The 12547-nt window shown below is 40.7% G+C and overlaps 1 protein-coding gene across 1 annotated transcript; it reads left to right on the top strand.

The window, feature by feature from the left end:
• Positions 1-285: 285 nt before the first annotated feature.
• NOL11 (nucleolar protein 11) lies at positions 286-12547 on the top strand. The gene is made up of 18 exons (XM_021537220.2): positions 286-428; positions 1783-1896; positions 2607-2663; positions 3225-3370; positions 3628-3685; positions 4204-4342; positions 4749-4958; positions 5260-5336; positions 5999-6122; positions 6800-6903; positions 7152-7226; positions 8009-8193; positions 8434-8559; positions 8718-8933; positions 9418-9496; positions 10303-10395; positions 10691-10798; positions 11102-12547. Exons 1-18 carry the CDS (start codon positions 291-293, stop codon positions 11213-11215), a joined length of 2163 nt encoding a protein of 720 aa, XP_021392895.2. The 5' UTR covers positions 286-290; the 3' UTR covers positions 11216-12547.

Below are 12547 nucleotides of genomic sequence, written 5' to 3'. Positions count from 1 at the left end.
ACGCGGGCGAGGGCAGTGCCCGCGGGCCCGTGAGTGTCCCGCTGTCCCCAGGGCAGCCGCTGCCGCTCTCCTCAGCTGTCGCGGCACCGAGAGCGCCTCCCGCCCCCGGCGCGCGGCCCGCCCGCCTCAGCCGCCGCCCGCCGCGGGGCCGCCCCGCGCGCCCGGGGAGGCGGGGCCCGGCCGGGCAGGGCCGCGCGACAGCAGCGCGCGCTCCCCGTCCCGACCCCGCCCCGGCTCTCGCGGGGCTGCGCGCGCCGCGCCAACTCTCGCGAGAGCCGGGCCTGGCCAAGATGGCGGCGCTGTGCGAGAGCTTCACGCTGCGCGGGCCCGGCCCCGGCGGCGGCGGCCCCGGGCTGTGCCTGGAGCCGGGCCCGGGCCGCGACCTGGTGCTGCTCACCGAGCGCGGCCGGGCCGCCACGCTCTTCAAGGTACCGCGCGCGCGCGCTCGGGAGGCGGCAGCGCCGCTCCGGGCAGCCCCGGCATGGGGGTGGCCCGGGCAGGGCCGGGCCGGGCCGCGCCGGTTCCCTGATTCCAACCCGGCCTGTCCGGGCCGGCCCCGCTGTCCCCCGCCGCCATCCCCGGAACGGCTCCGGCCCGGCCGTGCTCTGCTCCCCGCTCCTTCTGCTCGGTAGCACGGGGCGGCTCGGGCGCTTGTTCGCGTATTTCTCCTGTTGCTGGTGTTATGTGTCTGTTCCCCGTCCCAAAAACATTTTCCCGAAGCCACGGGTGCGTGTCCGTGCAGTGCCAGGTTCTGGGCTGTCAGCTCAGTGTCAGCTGCCGGCCTGCTGGCAGCAGGAAGACTTGTTTGCAGCACCTGAAAATGGAAATATGTTCTGGTCTCTGTTATTCCATAGACCATAATAAGGAACTTTAAGGCAAGTGTTTGAGTTTCTGTTTCAAGTTGACTGTCACATCCAAGCGGTAGTGACAGGACAAGCAGGAATGTGTTTATACTGACAGAGAGTAGGTTTAGATTAGATACTGGGAAGAAATTGTTCCCTGCGAGGGAGGTGAGGCACAGGGTGCCCAGAGCAGCTGTGGCTGCCCCTGGACCCTTGGAAGTGTCCCAGGCCAGGCTGGACAGGGCTTGGAGCAGCCTGGGACAGTGGCAGGTGTCCCTGTCCATGGCAGGGAGTGGGACTTGGTGATCTAAAGTTCCTTCCAACCCAAAGCATTCTATGATCTAAGTGGGTTGATGATACAGCCTCCTTTGGGTTGTTTATTCCCCCTGCTAAGTCCGTATGTGACAACACAACTTTGTTAATGTGCCCAGTGTACTCTGGAGGGAGGAGAGGGGCTTGAGTGCCCTTGGCTGTGAATCACACAGAACAGGAGTTCAGACTGCAAAATCCACTGCTCTTGGTCTCAGTAACTCACCTTTAAATAGGAAGAGAAAAATCACAGTCTGTGTGATTGTATTAGTATGTAAAAACAAATTACACTAGTGATAAAATGAATATTGACCTTTTGAAAAAGCCATGCCTTGTACCTGTGCTTCATGGCATAAGCCCTTCAGACTGTTACAGGGAAAAGTTATTTCTTACATGAAAAGAAATCTAATTAAAGTAGAGTTCTTTCCTGTTATTCTGAAATTGTTGGTGTTAGAGTTGGTAACAGGAATGCTCAAGAGGAATTTCTGAGTATAGCAGTTTCCATATTTTAATATTCTAATTCAGACCAGGTGTGACTGCCTCGCATTTCCTTTCTGTCATGAGAGAAGTCCCCAAAGTGGTCTTTCACCTGTTACATTTGAATTGCAGTGTCTTTGTTCTGACTCTGTAGATTTCGGATCAGAAGCCCCTGGGCTGTTGGTCAGTTAAGCATGGGCAGATTCTCACCTGTCCTGTCGTGTGCAACTTTGAAACCCATGAGTTCATCGCCGTTCACGACGACAAGGTGAGAGCCTTCATCCTTCTGGAGAGGGAAGGAGTTGGTGGGTGCTCCTGAGGGAATGTAGGTAGGAAAACATCAGCAGTGTGACATTTCTGGTTGGAAGTGTGGGGAGCCTTGGCACATTGGTGACATGAGCAGCTTCTGTGCTGAGCACCATGGTCTGGTGGCCCTTGGACACGGGAGATGCTCAGTGCCTGGTGCATGCACTCCCTAAGGATGAGTTACTTCTGTTGGATCCTGGGTGACATTGACAGTTGCGTGATTGTGGGATGGTTACAATAATTCACACACCCATCCTTGGTTTTCTGCTCTTGTTTCACAGTTAAAAGTTTCTCTTGTGTTTATGTAGCATTTGCTTAGGTCATGCTGAGCCTTTGGCTTTTCTTTGTTGTTGGTGAAATATCATTCCTGGCCTTGCTTTGCTTGTGAAAATCAGGTGATTTGTATCTCACCTGTCTCCACCACTCTGATCTACTGTAATTCAGAGTTCTGCTGTGTCTTTTTCTTCATTCTTTCCTGTCCTCTCTTTCCAACTCAGGATTTCTGAGCTTGGTTTTTATTCCTGTTGTTTCTGCTCCCTCCTTGGGGCAGTTCCCATTCAGGTCACTATGCATGCTCCCTGTGTGTTTTCCTCCTGTTGCAGTTGCTGGTATTTTGAGTGACGAGAAGTCTGTGTGTTACTGTTTCACCTAAAAATTATGCTTCTCTTAAAGGTTCTAAGAATATGGAAGAATGAAGACATTAACTTGGACAAAGCCTTTAAAGCAACAGTAAGTCTTCATGTGTTCTCTGCTATGTGTTTTGGATTCTGGTGGAGAGAAAAACCGCTCCAATTTTCATAGTATTAGCCATTTTATATTTTAGCTTAACTTGTGCTTCATGATGTTGTGCAGTATTGCACTGACTTTATCATCAGAATATTTCTCTTAGAGTGATTTTTATGCCAAGGCCAGCATTTCTGAGGACTTTCTAAAGATGATGAATTGTGTTCAATTACAGATCTTTGTGTTCTGCTGGTTGATGTGTTAAACATCACTTTGTGTGTTGCTGTAGAGCAGTTGTGTGACCTCCTGACCCTATCATGTATTTTCTGACGTGATTCAGGAATGTGATGCTCATCAGGTCATTTTCCTGACTTTTTTTTGGGTAGTGATTTGCATTATTTGTGGCATTTCAGCAAATCAGCAACATTCAGATCCACGTTGCTAAGAATCTTAAAGGTTCATAATTTTTCTATTAAAAGCTTATTGGCAAAAGAGAGAATCATGAATAAAGCACTCAGTTTTCAGGGTAGTGCAGCAGAGAACAGAGATCTGGTTTTGTTCTTGCAGCTCTCAGCAGATGTGTACAGGATCCACTCCCTTCCCCAGGCGGGGCCGGTGGTGCTGTTCCAGGGAGGGGCGGCTCGGACGCTGGATGTGCTCTTGGAAGCTCCTCAGCAGGAGATTGAAAACCTCATCTCAGCCGAGGTCATCAGGTAAGAGCTGCACTTTGTGATTCTTGCTTGGGGGAATTGATTATGATGGTGAAAATTGTTCCCTCTTTTGAGGAGATGGGGGAAATCAATTACCAACATCATGGGGTTGAGTGTTTTCTTCCAACATTTTGTTTTTAAAATCTTAAGGGTTATTTATAGAGATTTCCTAAAAGTTAAAAGGTGCCTTGTGTATAGTGATATGACTTTATGTATAAACCAAGAATTTGGAGGATGTTCATCCAGCTTTCTGGTTTTAGGTGGAGTGGAGCTTTTATGGAAGGCCAACAACCTGTCTTAATTTTCACTACTGAGAAAGTGAGTAAAACACTTTTTATTTTAAAAACTTTCATAGCAGGAGACCTGAGTGCTTTTTTCAAAATCCATCACTGGTTTTATTTGATTTTAAGAGCTTTTAGTGGGATTATCCTGATTTAATCAACACAGCAGTTAAATGGAAGTTGTGTTGCATTCAGGGCTGAGAAGCTGGGCTCTCAGAACTGCAGAGAACAAGTAATAAGATGAAGTACAGTAGACATTGTGACTCTCCATTGTGAAGATCTATTGACTAGGATGTATGTTTTTAAAAAAGGAATTACACATTAATCTGTCTTTATGCAAATGCTTCTTCCTGCAAATCCATTTGTTGCATCAAATAAGAATTTTCTTTACTTATTGGTCTGTAGACTACTCCAAATTATTCTGTATGTCCTATAGAAAATACAATTTCCTAGTTTTGCACAACATCCAAAGTTAAGCAGTACTGATATCTGAATTTCTGTTATATCTTCTTTGTGTAAATTAAGGGAAAATTTTCTTTTCTTTTTTTATTTTAGGATGGGAATTTTTTTGTCTATGTACAGAAGCCTAAGCTGAGTAGTCTACACAAATACAAGCTTGAACAACAGAAATCAGCCAAGCCACTGTGTTTCACAGCACATATAACAAACCAAACTGTCACACTTCTGTGTTTGTGTAAGTTATATTTGTTAATGGGTTGTGATAATGAAGCAAAAAATTGTATGAAAGGACATAAAATGTTCATATTTGTGAAATGCTGTGTAATATTTTTAGTTTTTTAAACTTCCCAAAGCAGCTACAAGTAGTAATGAAAGATTCCTGATACGTTAATGGTTGCAAAGGCCAACTGTTCCTTCCTGTGATCACTTGTACCATGCAGATCTCACTGCACTTTTATTGCTGTACTTTCATTTTGCTGCTTTGGATTATAATCAGTCCTTTAAATATCCTGCATTAATTTCTCTTTCAGCATTCACTGGATACTGGGTTTTTTTGGATGGCCTTTTGCCATATGATATCAAACAGGTTTTTTCCACAAAAAAAATTTGTAAAAGAGTGATTATTATTTTCCTTTTGACAGATTCCAATGACTCTGTGTACCAGGTTCTGATACCTCTACAGCAAGATACTGAAGAAGAGGAAAAAGTAAAAGAAGAAATTTTGTCCAAGTCACTACTACTAAAGCTTTCAGTATCTGGAGCTGTTCTGAAAGGAACATCTTTAGTTGTCGTTGACAAAGACCACGTTGCAGTGTTGGGCAGTCTGGCTGCATCTGGGAACAAGCCCAAAGGTAACTTGAAAAATCATATAAAGGTATTATAAGATCTAAAATTTCCATGGGCAAAGGACTGGGTGAGAAAACTCTGCCATCCCACTTGTCCCAGCCTCTGGTTTAAAGTTGTTCACAGAAAAACCAACTTTTCTTTAAATTGAGATTTAACCCGAGTGATGCAATTCCTAATGCTAAATACTGGCTGAGCTGTTTTGAAATAGTTATTTCTGTTTCCTCCAGCATTTGTAACTGAAAGTAGCAAAGGCAGATGTAGTGCTTATGTTGCTTTTTGGTCTCATCTATCTGTTACTTCCCTCAGAGTACCTGACTGTATGGAATACAAAATTTCAGACGTTGCAAACCTCAAAGGAGTTGCCCCTGGGGACCAGTGGCCAGGTAAAGCTCAGCCATGGGTTTGGGGTCCTTGAGCTTTGTGCATTTGACAGCAGGGAAGGGGCTGTTGGGCTGCAGAGCTCTGCTGCTGCTGGAGGAGCAGTAATTCTGCAGCAGAATTAATGCTGACCAGTTGATGAGCACTTTGTGCCAGAATATTCTCTGGGAGAATGGTGCCCTATAGGAATTTCTGTAATCATTTCGTGTTTTGTCACGTCTCATGGTCATGATTATTTGGTGTGAATAAAATCACTGAACACAAAACCCAGCAGTGTCTGTTCTGTTCAGGCAGTTTGCAGTAGAGGAAAGAAATGATTCTATGAACAGCTGAGCAGCACTTCAAGCTATTCAAGAGTCAAATAAGTGAAATGACACCAAACAGCTGACTGCTTTTGTCTTAAAATTACACAAGAGGAAACTTAAAATGTGAAATTTTCAAATTACTTAATGCTACTATATGGAGCAGCCACTGTATTTTAGGATATCCCTGGAAAAATACTCAACACTTGTAATTTCTGCTGCTAACAAATGTTAAACCTACCACAAATAATTTAAAATAATCTGATCACTGAATTCCAGTTGAAGTTTACAGTAAGGAGTTACACATCGTGCAGGAACTCCCTTTTCTGCTTATCTCATTTATGATACATTTTAATATTTTGCAGTTGTGGTGTTATGAGGAAAAATTTTTTCTGTTTCATGGGAGAGTGCTGACTGTAATTTTGTACAAGTGTGAAACATCGTCCTTGGCAGCTGCTGTGGGAAAACTCAAGGATAGTCAAACCCTTGGTAAGATTTTTTTTTTTAATATATAATTACAGTGAAAAGATCTTGTAAAAGGAAGATGTCTGAAATTGTATAAAAATTATTTTAACACAGTCCTATAAAATTATTTGAGTTTAAGCAGCTTGAAGCAACTTCACACTGTACTGTGTTCCTGGCTGCTAAATCTACTGGTGCTGGGAACACCAAAGCACAGAAATTTCTGAATTTATTGTGGCTTCACTTAACCTGGGTTTTCATTCAGATACTGGAATTACTGAGAACACTGGAATGCTGGTGATGAATACTGAGAACAAAGTGAAGTGCTGTTTTCCTAAAAAGTATTTTCAAAGAGTTTGTGGTTGGATAGGGCAATGTCAAACCTTAGTTTGTGAATTTCAGTTTAAAATTGTACTGTCATAGTGGTTTTAAACACGGCATTGGTAAAACATTGCAAGTAATGCTCAGGATAAATTGTGTAATAACTTACTTCTCTTGCTCCCAGAGGCAAAATGGAGAAACAGTATAAAAAAGGTCATAAAATTGCCTGCTACTGAAATAAAACTGGCAATTTTCTTGGCTTAAAATCACTTGCATTATAGTTTAGAAAGTATCTATTAGCATAAGAAGTTGATGCAATATTCATACTTCAATAAATGTGCTGTAAGTGTTATCTTCATGTAGTTTTATTTGTGTGTTCCCAGATGTGTCCTCATTTGTGAACTGGAATACCCTGGAAGATGAAGAGCAGGTGGTTTCCTTTCAGTCCCAGCAGTCTGTAGCTCTGAAAGGAGAGTCCAGAATGAATGTAAGTTAGCATTAGGGTCGTTTGAGGTTGTTGCTTATCTTGTCTTTTCCCCCTGCTATTCTTAGGTGTTGCAGCAGAAAGAAGTTTCACTTTATCTGTTATTGATTGTTTCTAACACTGTTTCTGCAATTAGAATTAGTAATTATAGTTTGGACAGCAAGCTGAGACATGAACTGTTCTTTTCTCTTGCTTGAAATCCTTAAATATTTTGGAGCTGAGTAATAACTCTGTGTTTTTCTTTACCACAGTTAAGGTCAAGAAGGAGCACTGTTGCTGAACAGTCAGGGACCTTATCAGTTGGGCAGCTCTTACTAAAACTCAAAGTAAGTAACCCAAATATCCTCAAGTAGGGTTTAGACACTCCCAGAATATTCTAGGTGTCTCTTAAGCTGTTACCTCTTTCCATGTCTTCTTGCACAGATCAGGTTGACCAAGCTGCAATGAACAGGTGAGAGGAAGGATACTCTTGTTATCACTATTGTGCAAGAATAGCATTTGGGCATGATGAAATTAAGTTTTGTCATAGGAGCATGTTTTGAGAACTGTACAATACATGGCTTATAACAGCTGAGTTCTGGAAACTTGCACAGATTTGTTCCTTTTTAATGACAGTCTCTTACAATAAATAAGGGAGGATATTTCATCTGAACTTTGCTTGTTTAGGTTCTTATTTATGACCTTAATTTTGTTGAAGGTATTTTGGCCATAGGAAGTCAGAGAAATTCTCAGGAATTCCACTGTAAATACAGCAATAAGCTCTTTAGTTCCTTTCTAGAACTTGCTGCAAGTGCTGTGATAGGTCACACAGCAAGGGAAACTTATCTACAGTTCACCTGTGGCTGGACACCTTGTTATTGTCACTGATGTAACAGGATGCGTGAGCAGTTACTGCTTACCTGAGTTCAGAGTGAGGCATGTCCTCATGTAGCTCTTTCATGCTTGAGAGAATCTATCCTATCCAAACACAGAGTGGTGAGAGATTTCTGTAAATTTTTGTAATTTGAATTCCAAAATAGGTCTGCTTCTACTTGGTCTAATTAATGCCAGGGTAGTTCTCAAACATGTGCCTTGTACTTCTGAGTTGCACAGTATTTGTCTTTTGCAGAATGCTTCTACATATGTGTTGGAAACTGAATTGAGACAACTAATGGCAAAAGCACCAACCCCAGATCTGCAAGCCACCATTGGCTGTGTGGTCACTGCCCTTATAGACAGATGTAAAAGAAATCCAAAGTACTACCCTCAAACTTTCCTGCAGGAGATCGTTGAAACCCGAAACTTGTCCTACAGGTAGTGACTCTGCATTTTTAAAGTGTAAGAAGCGGTCTTTAAAGTTAAAAAAAGTAGAAATAAGGTTCTTTATAAGCTGCTTGTGAATTACCAGAATTTATTACAAAAGGTGCTTATTTTCTGATGAAGTTGGTATTTACATAAAAATCCGTCTGAGGAGGAAGATTACTACTACTACCTTAGTCGCCAGTGTAGTTCTCAGCGTGGACTGTGCAACCTATTAATTTCATATTCTTATAGTTTATGTCCAGATTTAATGGCTGTTGCTTTGGAGAAAAAAGACATGCATCTCTTACAAATCTGCCTAGAACGGTTTCCAGATATTCCTGAAGAAATTACTTATGCTTGCCTGAAAGCATTTTTAAGGTAACTCAAAATCAGTCTTTCCTTTTTTTCTTTCCCAAATTTTAGTCTGCTTTTGTTTTCATAATAAGCTGCAAAGAGTTTATTATCCATGTTGATGGCTTTGCTGATTTTAAAGCTGATAATTAAAAGTGTTAAGTGTCTGAAATTTTCTTCTACAGCATGAGTGAAGAATATCTTAAAAGTATAGATGTAAATCTAGATTCTGCCATCTGTTATGTGGATGTTGAATACGACGATATGGGATTTAAGACTGAAACTCTGGAGAATGGTTTCAGTGCAGAGATGGAGCAGGACATGTGTGATACCAAAATCCCCAGGGAGAGCCGCAGCGATGGTGAATCCTGCCCCGTTGGGCTTCGCAAGGCAGCGTTGCTGTATCCTCTGCACGAAGGGAAGCCAGAGCATTGCATGTGCTGGGGATGTTTTATTTGGTATTGCCAAAAGCCACATCCTCTGTTGGTGCTAAAGGTTTGAGTTCTCTAAGAGCTGTTCCTACTCAGTAGAAAAACTGTTTAAAATGTAAATGGAAACACTTAGCTTTTAGAATGTATCTACACCCATTTAAACTTAGTTTTATTACACTTTTGCAATCATTTTTCTCTACTTAAGAGAAAAGGTATCAGTGCTTTGGATATTTGCCTGTTAAAACACATCAGGCAGCTACGCCCTTGCCGTGGACAGAGCTGTTCAAGTAAATATATCATAGTGGCTCAGTTGCTGTCGATATTTCATGACAGAAATAAGATTCAAATAGAATTTCACTCAAAAATCTGGAGAAATATTTTCTTTAGAATTCACTCTGGTTTGTAGAAACTGGTATTTTTCCTGCAACGTTATTCCCTTAATAGCATTGCACAGAAATGCTGTTCTCCATTCAGCTTACACTGAAACATTTCTTTTGCCTCACCTGAAAAATCTTCCACCGCAACAAGCTGTTGTAAGTATTATAACATTAAAAAGTGTAAATGCACTTATTTTGTGGTGAAGGGAAGAGTTTTTTTTTCTATTTTATATGAGAAATTCACCATTCTTTCAGGAGTCTGAATAACAAACTAATGCACGAAAATGAAATTAGGATGCCTAATAAGAATTAATATTAAGGAGTATCACATTTTACCATATAATTATGTACTTTTCTTGATATTTCTTCTGTTTCTTATTTTAGAAGATGTAAGTAAAAAACTCTCTTTATGACCCAGCATACCTGGAAAAAGTTCATGTTCTGTTAGCAAGTAATAATACCTTCCCTTGATGTAGATTTTTTTAAGAAAGGAAAAAGACTCGGTAATTTAGTCAGTCCTATCAGAGACAGAAGTTTAGAAATTATGAGACACAAACTCTATAATCCCAAATGTAATACAAATCTAGATCACCTCAGTTTAGGGAAGAAAACTCCCGTTTCTCAAAATCTGAAATATAACTTCAAGAACTTTGTGTACCTGAGGATATGTTTGATTTTCCAGTGATTTTAGAAAAACGCTGCGCATCAAAACAAAGCTGATCTCAGCTCTGACACATCTCCTGGAACAGTGATTACCCCTGAATGCAGTTGACACTGAATATTGCTGAGAATTTTCAAACATCCAGCTATGGGTGGTGTAAGAGAATCAGAAAACTTGGTTTTAATGTGTAGTATACAGGCATCTATGTTGCATTCAAAAGCAAGAAATAATTTTTTAAAAATCCTTATGAATGTTACCATGTGCTTGTCCTTTACAAATATTCTGACTTTTCTACTTTCAGCTATTTCTCAGGTATTTATATTACCTGTATGTGAAGTGCAGTGAAAAAGTTAACACCACTCTTCCTGGAGTACGCTCTCCCACAATAAATCAGGTGAGCAGCTCATTCTAAGAGCTGTGCTTCCTTCTCTTTCTGGGGTGTGTAACTGTGAGTATTTGGGAATATCTAAAGTCAACTGACATCTGTATTCATTCTACAAAGAGCTGTCCATCAACATAACCTGTATGAAGTCAATGTAACACTTTAACAATCAAAACACAAATATACCTGAAAATATGAACCCGTGCATTTTGCATTAAAAGTTAATGTCTCGGAGTTCAGCTTTTAAAGCCAAACGTGTTATTTCCAGACTGGGAAGTGTAAGTGTACTTTTCTTGTTTGTCTTCAGATCATGGATTGGATGTGCCTGTTACTTGATGCTCAGTTCACTGTCATGGCGATGCTTCCAGAAGCAAAGGACTTGGTTTCGAACCTGCATAGGTTTGTGAGAGCCCAAGTAAGTTGCATTTTCTGGGATAATTATTTGATTTTCAGTTGGATTCAGAATATGGATGTTGAGAACAGAGGAAGACCAACAACAGCAAATTATATAGTGAATCAAATAATGTCTGTCCTCCTCTGAATGCTCCTTCCTGAGCATGAATTGCAGTTGCTTCTGTCTCATTTGAATTTCAAAAGCTGCTTTATTTTTGGTTTAAATATCTTAAGCTGTGCAGAACCACAGATAGTTCCACAGTATGATGATGTATAAAAGAATTAAAGTATTTTATTATAAATGTCTCTGATTTCTTCTTTTCAGGTACGGTTCTACTCAGAACTCAACAAGATGGAAGGAAGTTTGCGGGAATTACAAAGACTGAACCTCCTGAGAGAATCTCAGACCTATTCTATTGAAGTGCTGGAAATCATTTGAATTTGAAGTTCATTAACACATTTATTTTGTGTTGATTCCTTTTATGACAAGGATGTATTAGCACTCCATATTGGGGCTGTCACAAGTTGTTTTCTACATAGGAGGAGCCTGATTACTTTGTAGCTACATGGGAGTTGTAAGTTTGAACCTTGTGTATTAAAATCTTTCTTTTTGACTGGATGAGAAGCTGGATGTTTGCTTCTATTTTCATGTAGAATTTTGATATGTGATCATGAGAACTTCCTAGAATATCACACAATTCTTGGCTAAACACGAGATGGTTGTGGCAGAAGTACTGGGGGAATAAACTTGCTGTCTTGGGCTGTATAATTTGGATAGAGCTGCAGACACAGTTAAAAGACTCAAGTCACTTTGGAAGGTGACATGTTTAGTTGTATTTATACACTGTCAGTACCAAATGTATGTAGAAGTCTGAAAAGTTAACTCCTGTAGTAGCAGGTGAAGATTTATAGAGGGGACTTCTTGGCACTGGTAGTAGTTGCTTTCAGTGTTTTGGTCAAGAAAACTTATCTTGAATTTAAAATAAGAACATTCTTACCTACATCAGTTTGTTTTCTATAAGTACTTTTTCGACTACTGAACACCTCAATTTAGTTAATGTCACTTATGCTGCTTGAATTCTAGCATTTCAAAGTATATCTTAGATTGATTTTGACTCTTTGAAATACAGAGTGATGAACTAAAGTTTTATGTAGACAACATTTGTTGAAGATTTTACAGGTATCTGTTGAATTATTCTTCTGATGAGGCATTCACTTTAAGCTGACTTGTAGCAAGATACCTGTGGGCCTATTCACCTGGAATAGGGAAAAATGGGACAAAAGCATAATGCTGAATTTCCTGGAGTCAAGTATAAGGTGGATTGTTGGGGACAAGATAATCAGTACCTTTTCAGAACAGCAAATATGTTATTTTTAGTAATTATGTGACAGAATATTAGTAGAATTCAGCATATCAGTGTGACATCACATTCTCTGGACAGAGAGACATAATTCTGTCTCAGGATTTCTTGGAGATGCACAGAGAGAAGAAGAGGAAACAATCTATCTCAGCTCCTTTGTTCTCCCCATGTGCAATATGGTGTGGAGATTGTTTACCTGCAGTGATTGCTGGGTTGGATTTTGGTGAAGGTTGTTTGGGGTCAGTGACCAATCGGATCCAGCTGTGGCTCAGGCTCTCAGCAGAGGGTCATGAGTTTGTAGGTAGTTAGGTAAGTAATAAGTAAGTATGTAGAATAGTATAGTATCTCTTTAAATAGTATATTAATGTAATATAGTATAGTTTTAATAAAGGTATCCTTCAGCCTTCTGA

This window comes from Lonchura striata, chromosome 19, assembly GCF_046129695.1.
Source record: "Lonchura striata isolate bLonStr1 chromosome 19, bLonStr1.mat, whole genome shotgun sequence".
Taxonomy (NCBI): Eukaryota; Metazoa; Chordata; class Aves; order Passeriformes; family Estrildidae; genus Lonchura; species Lonchura striata.
This window is presented reverse-complemented; position numbering and strand designations above follow the sequence as displayed.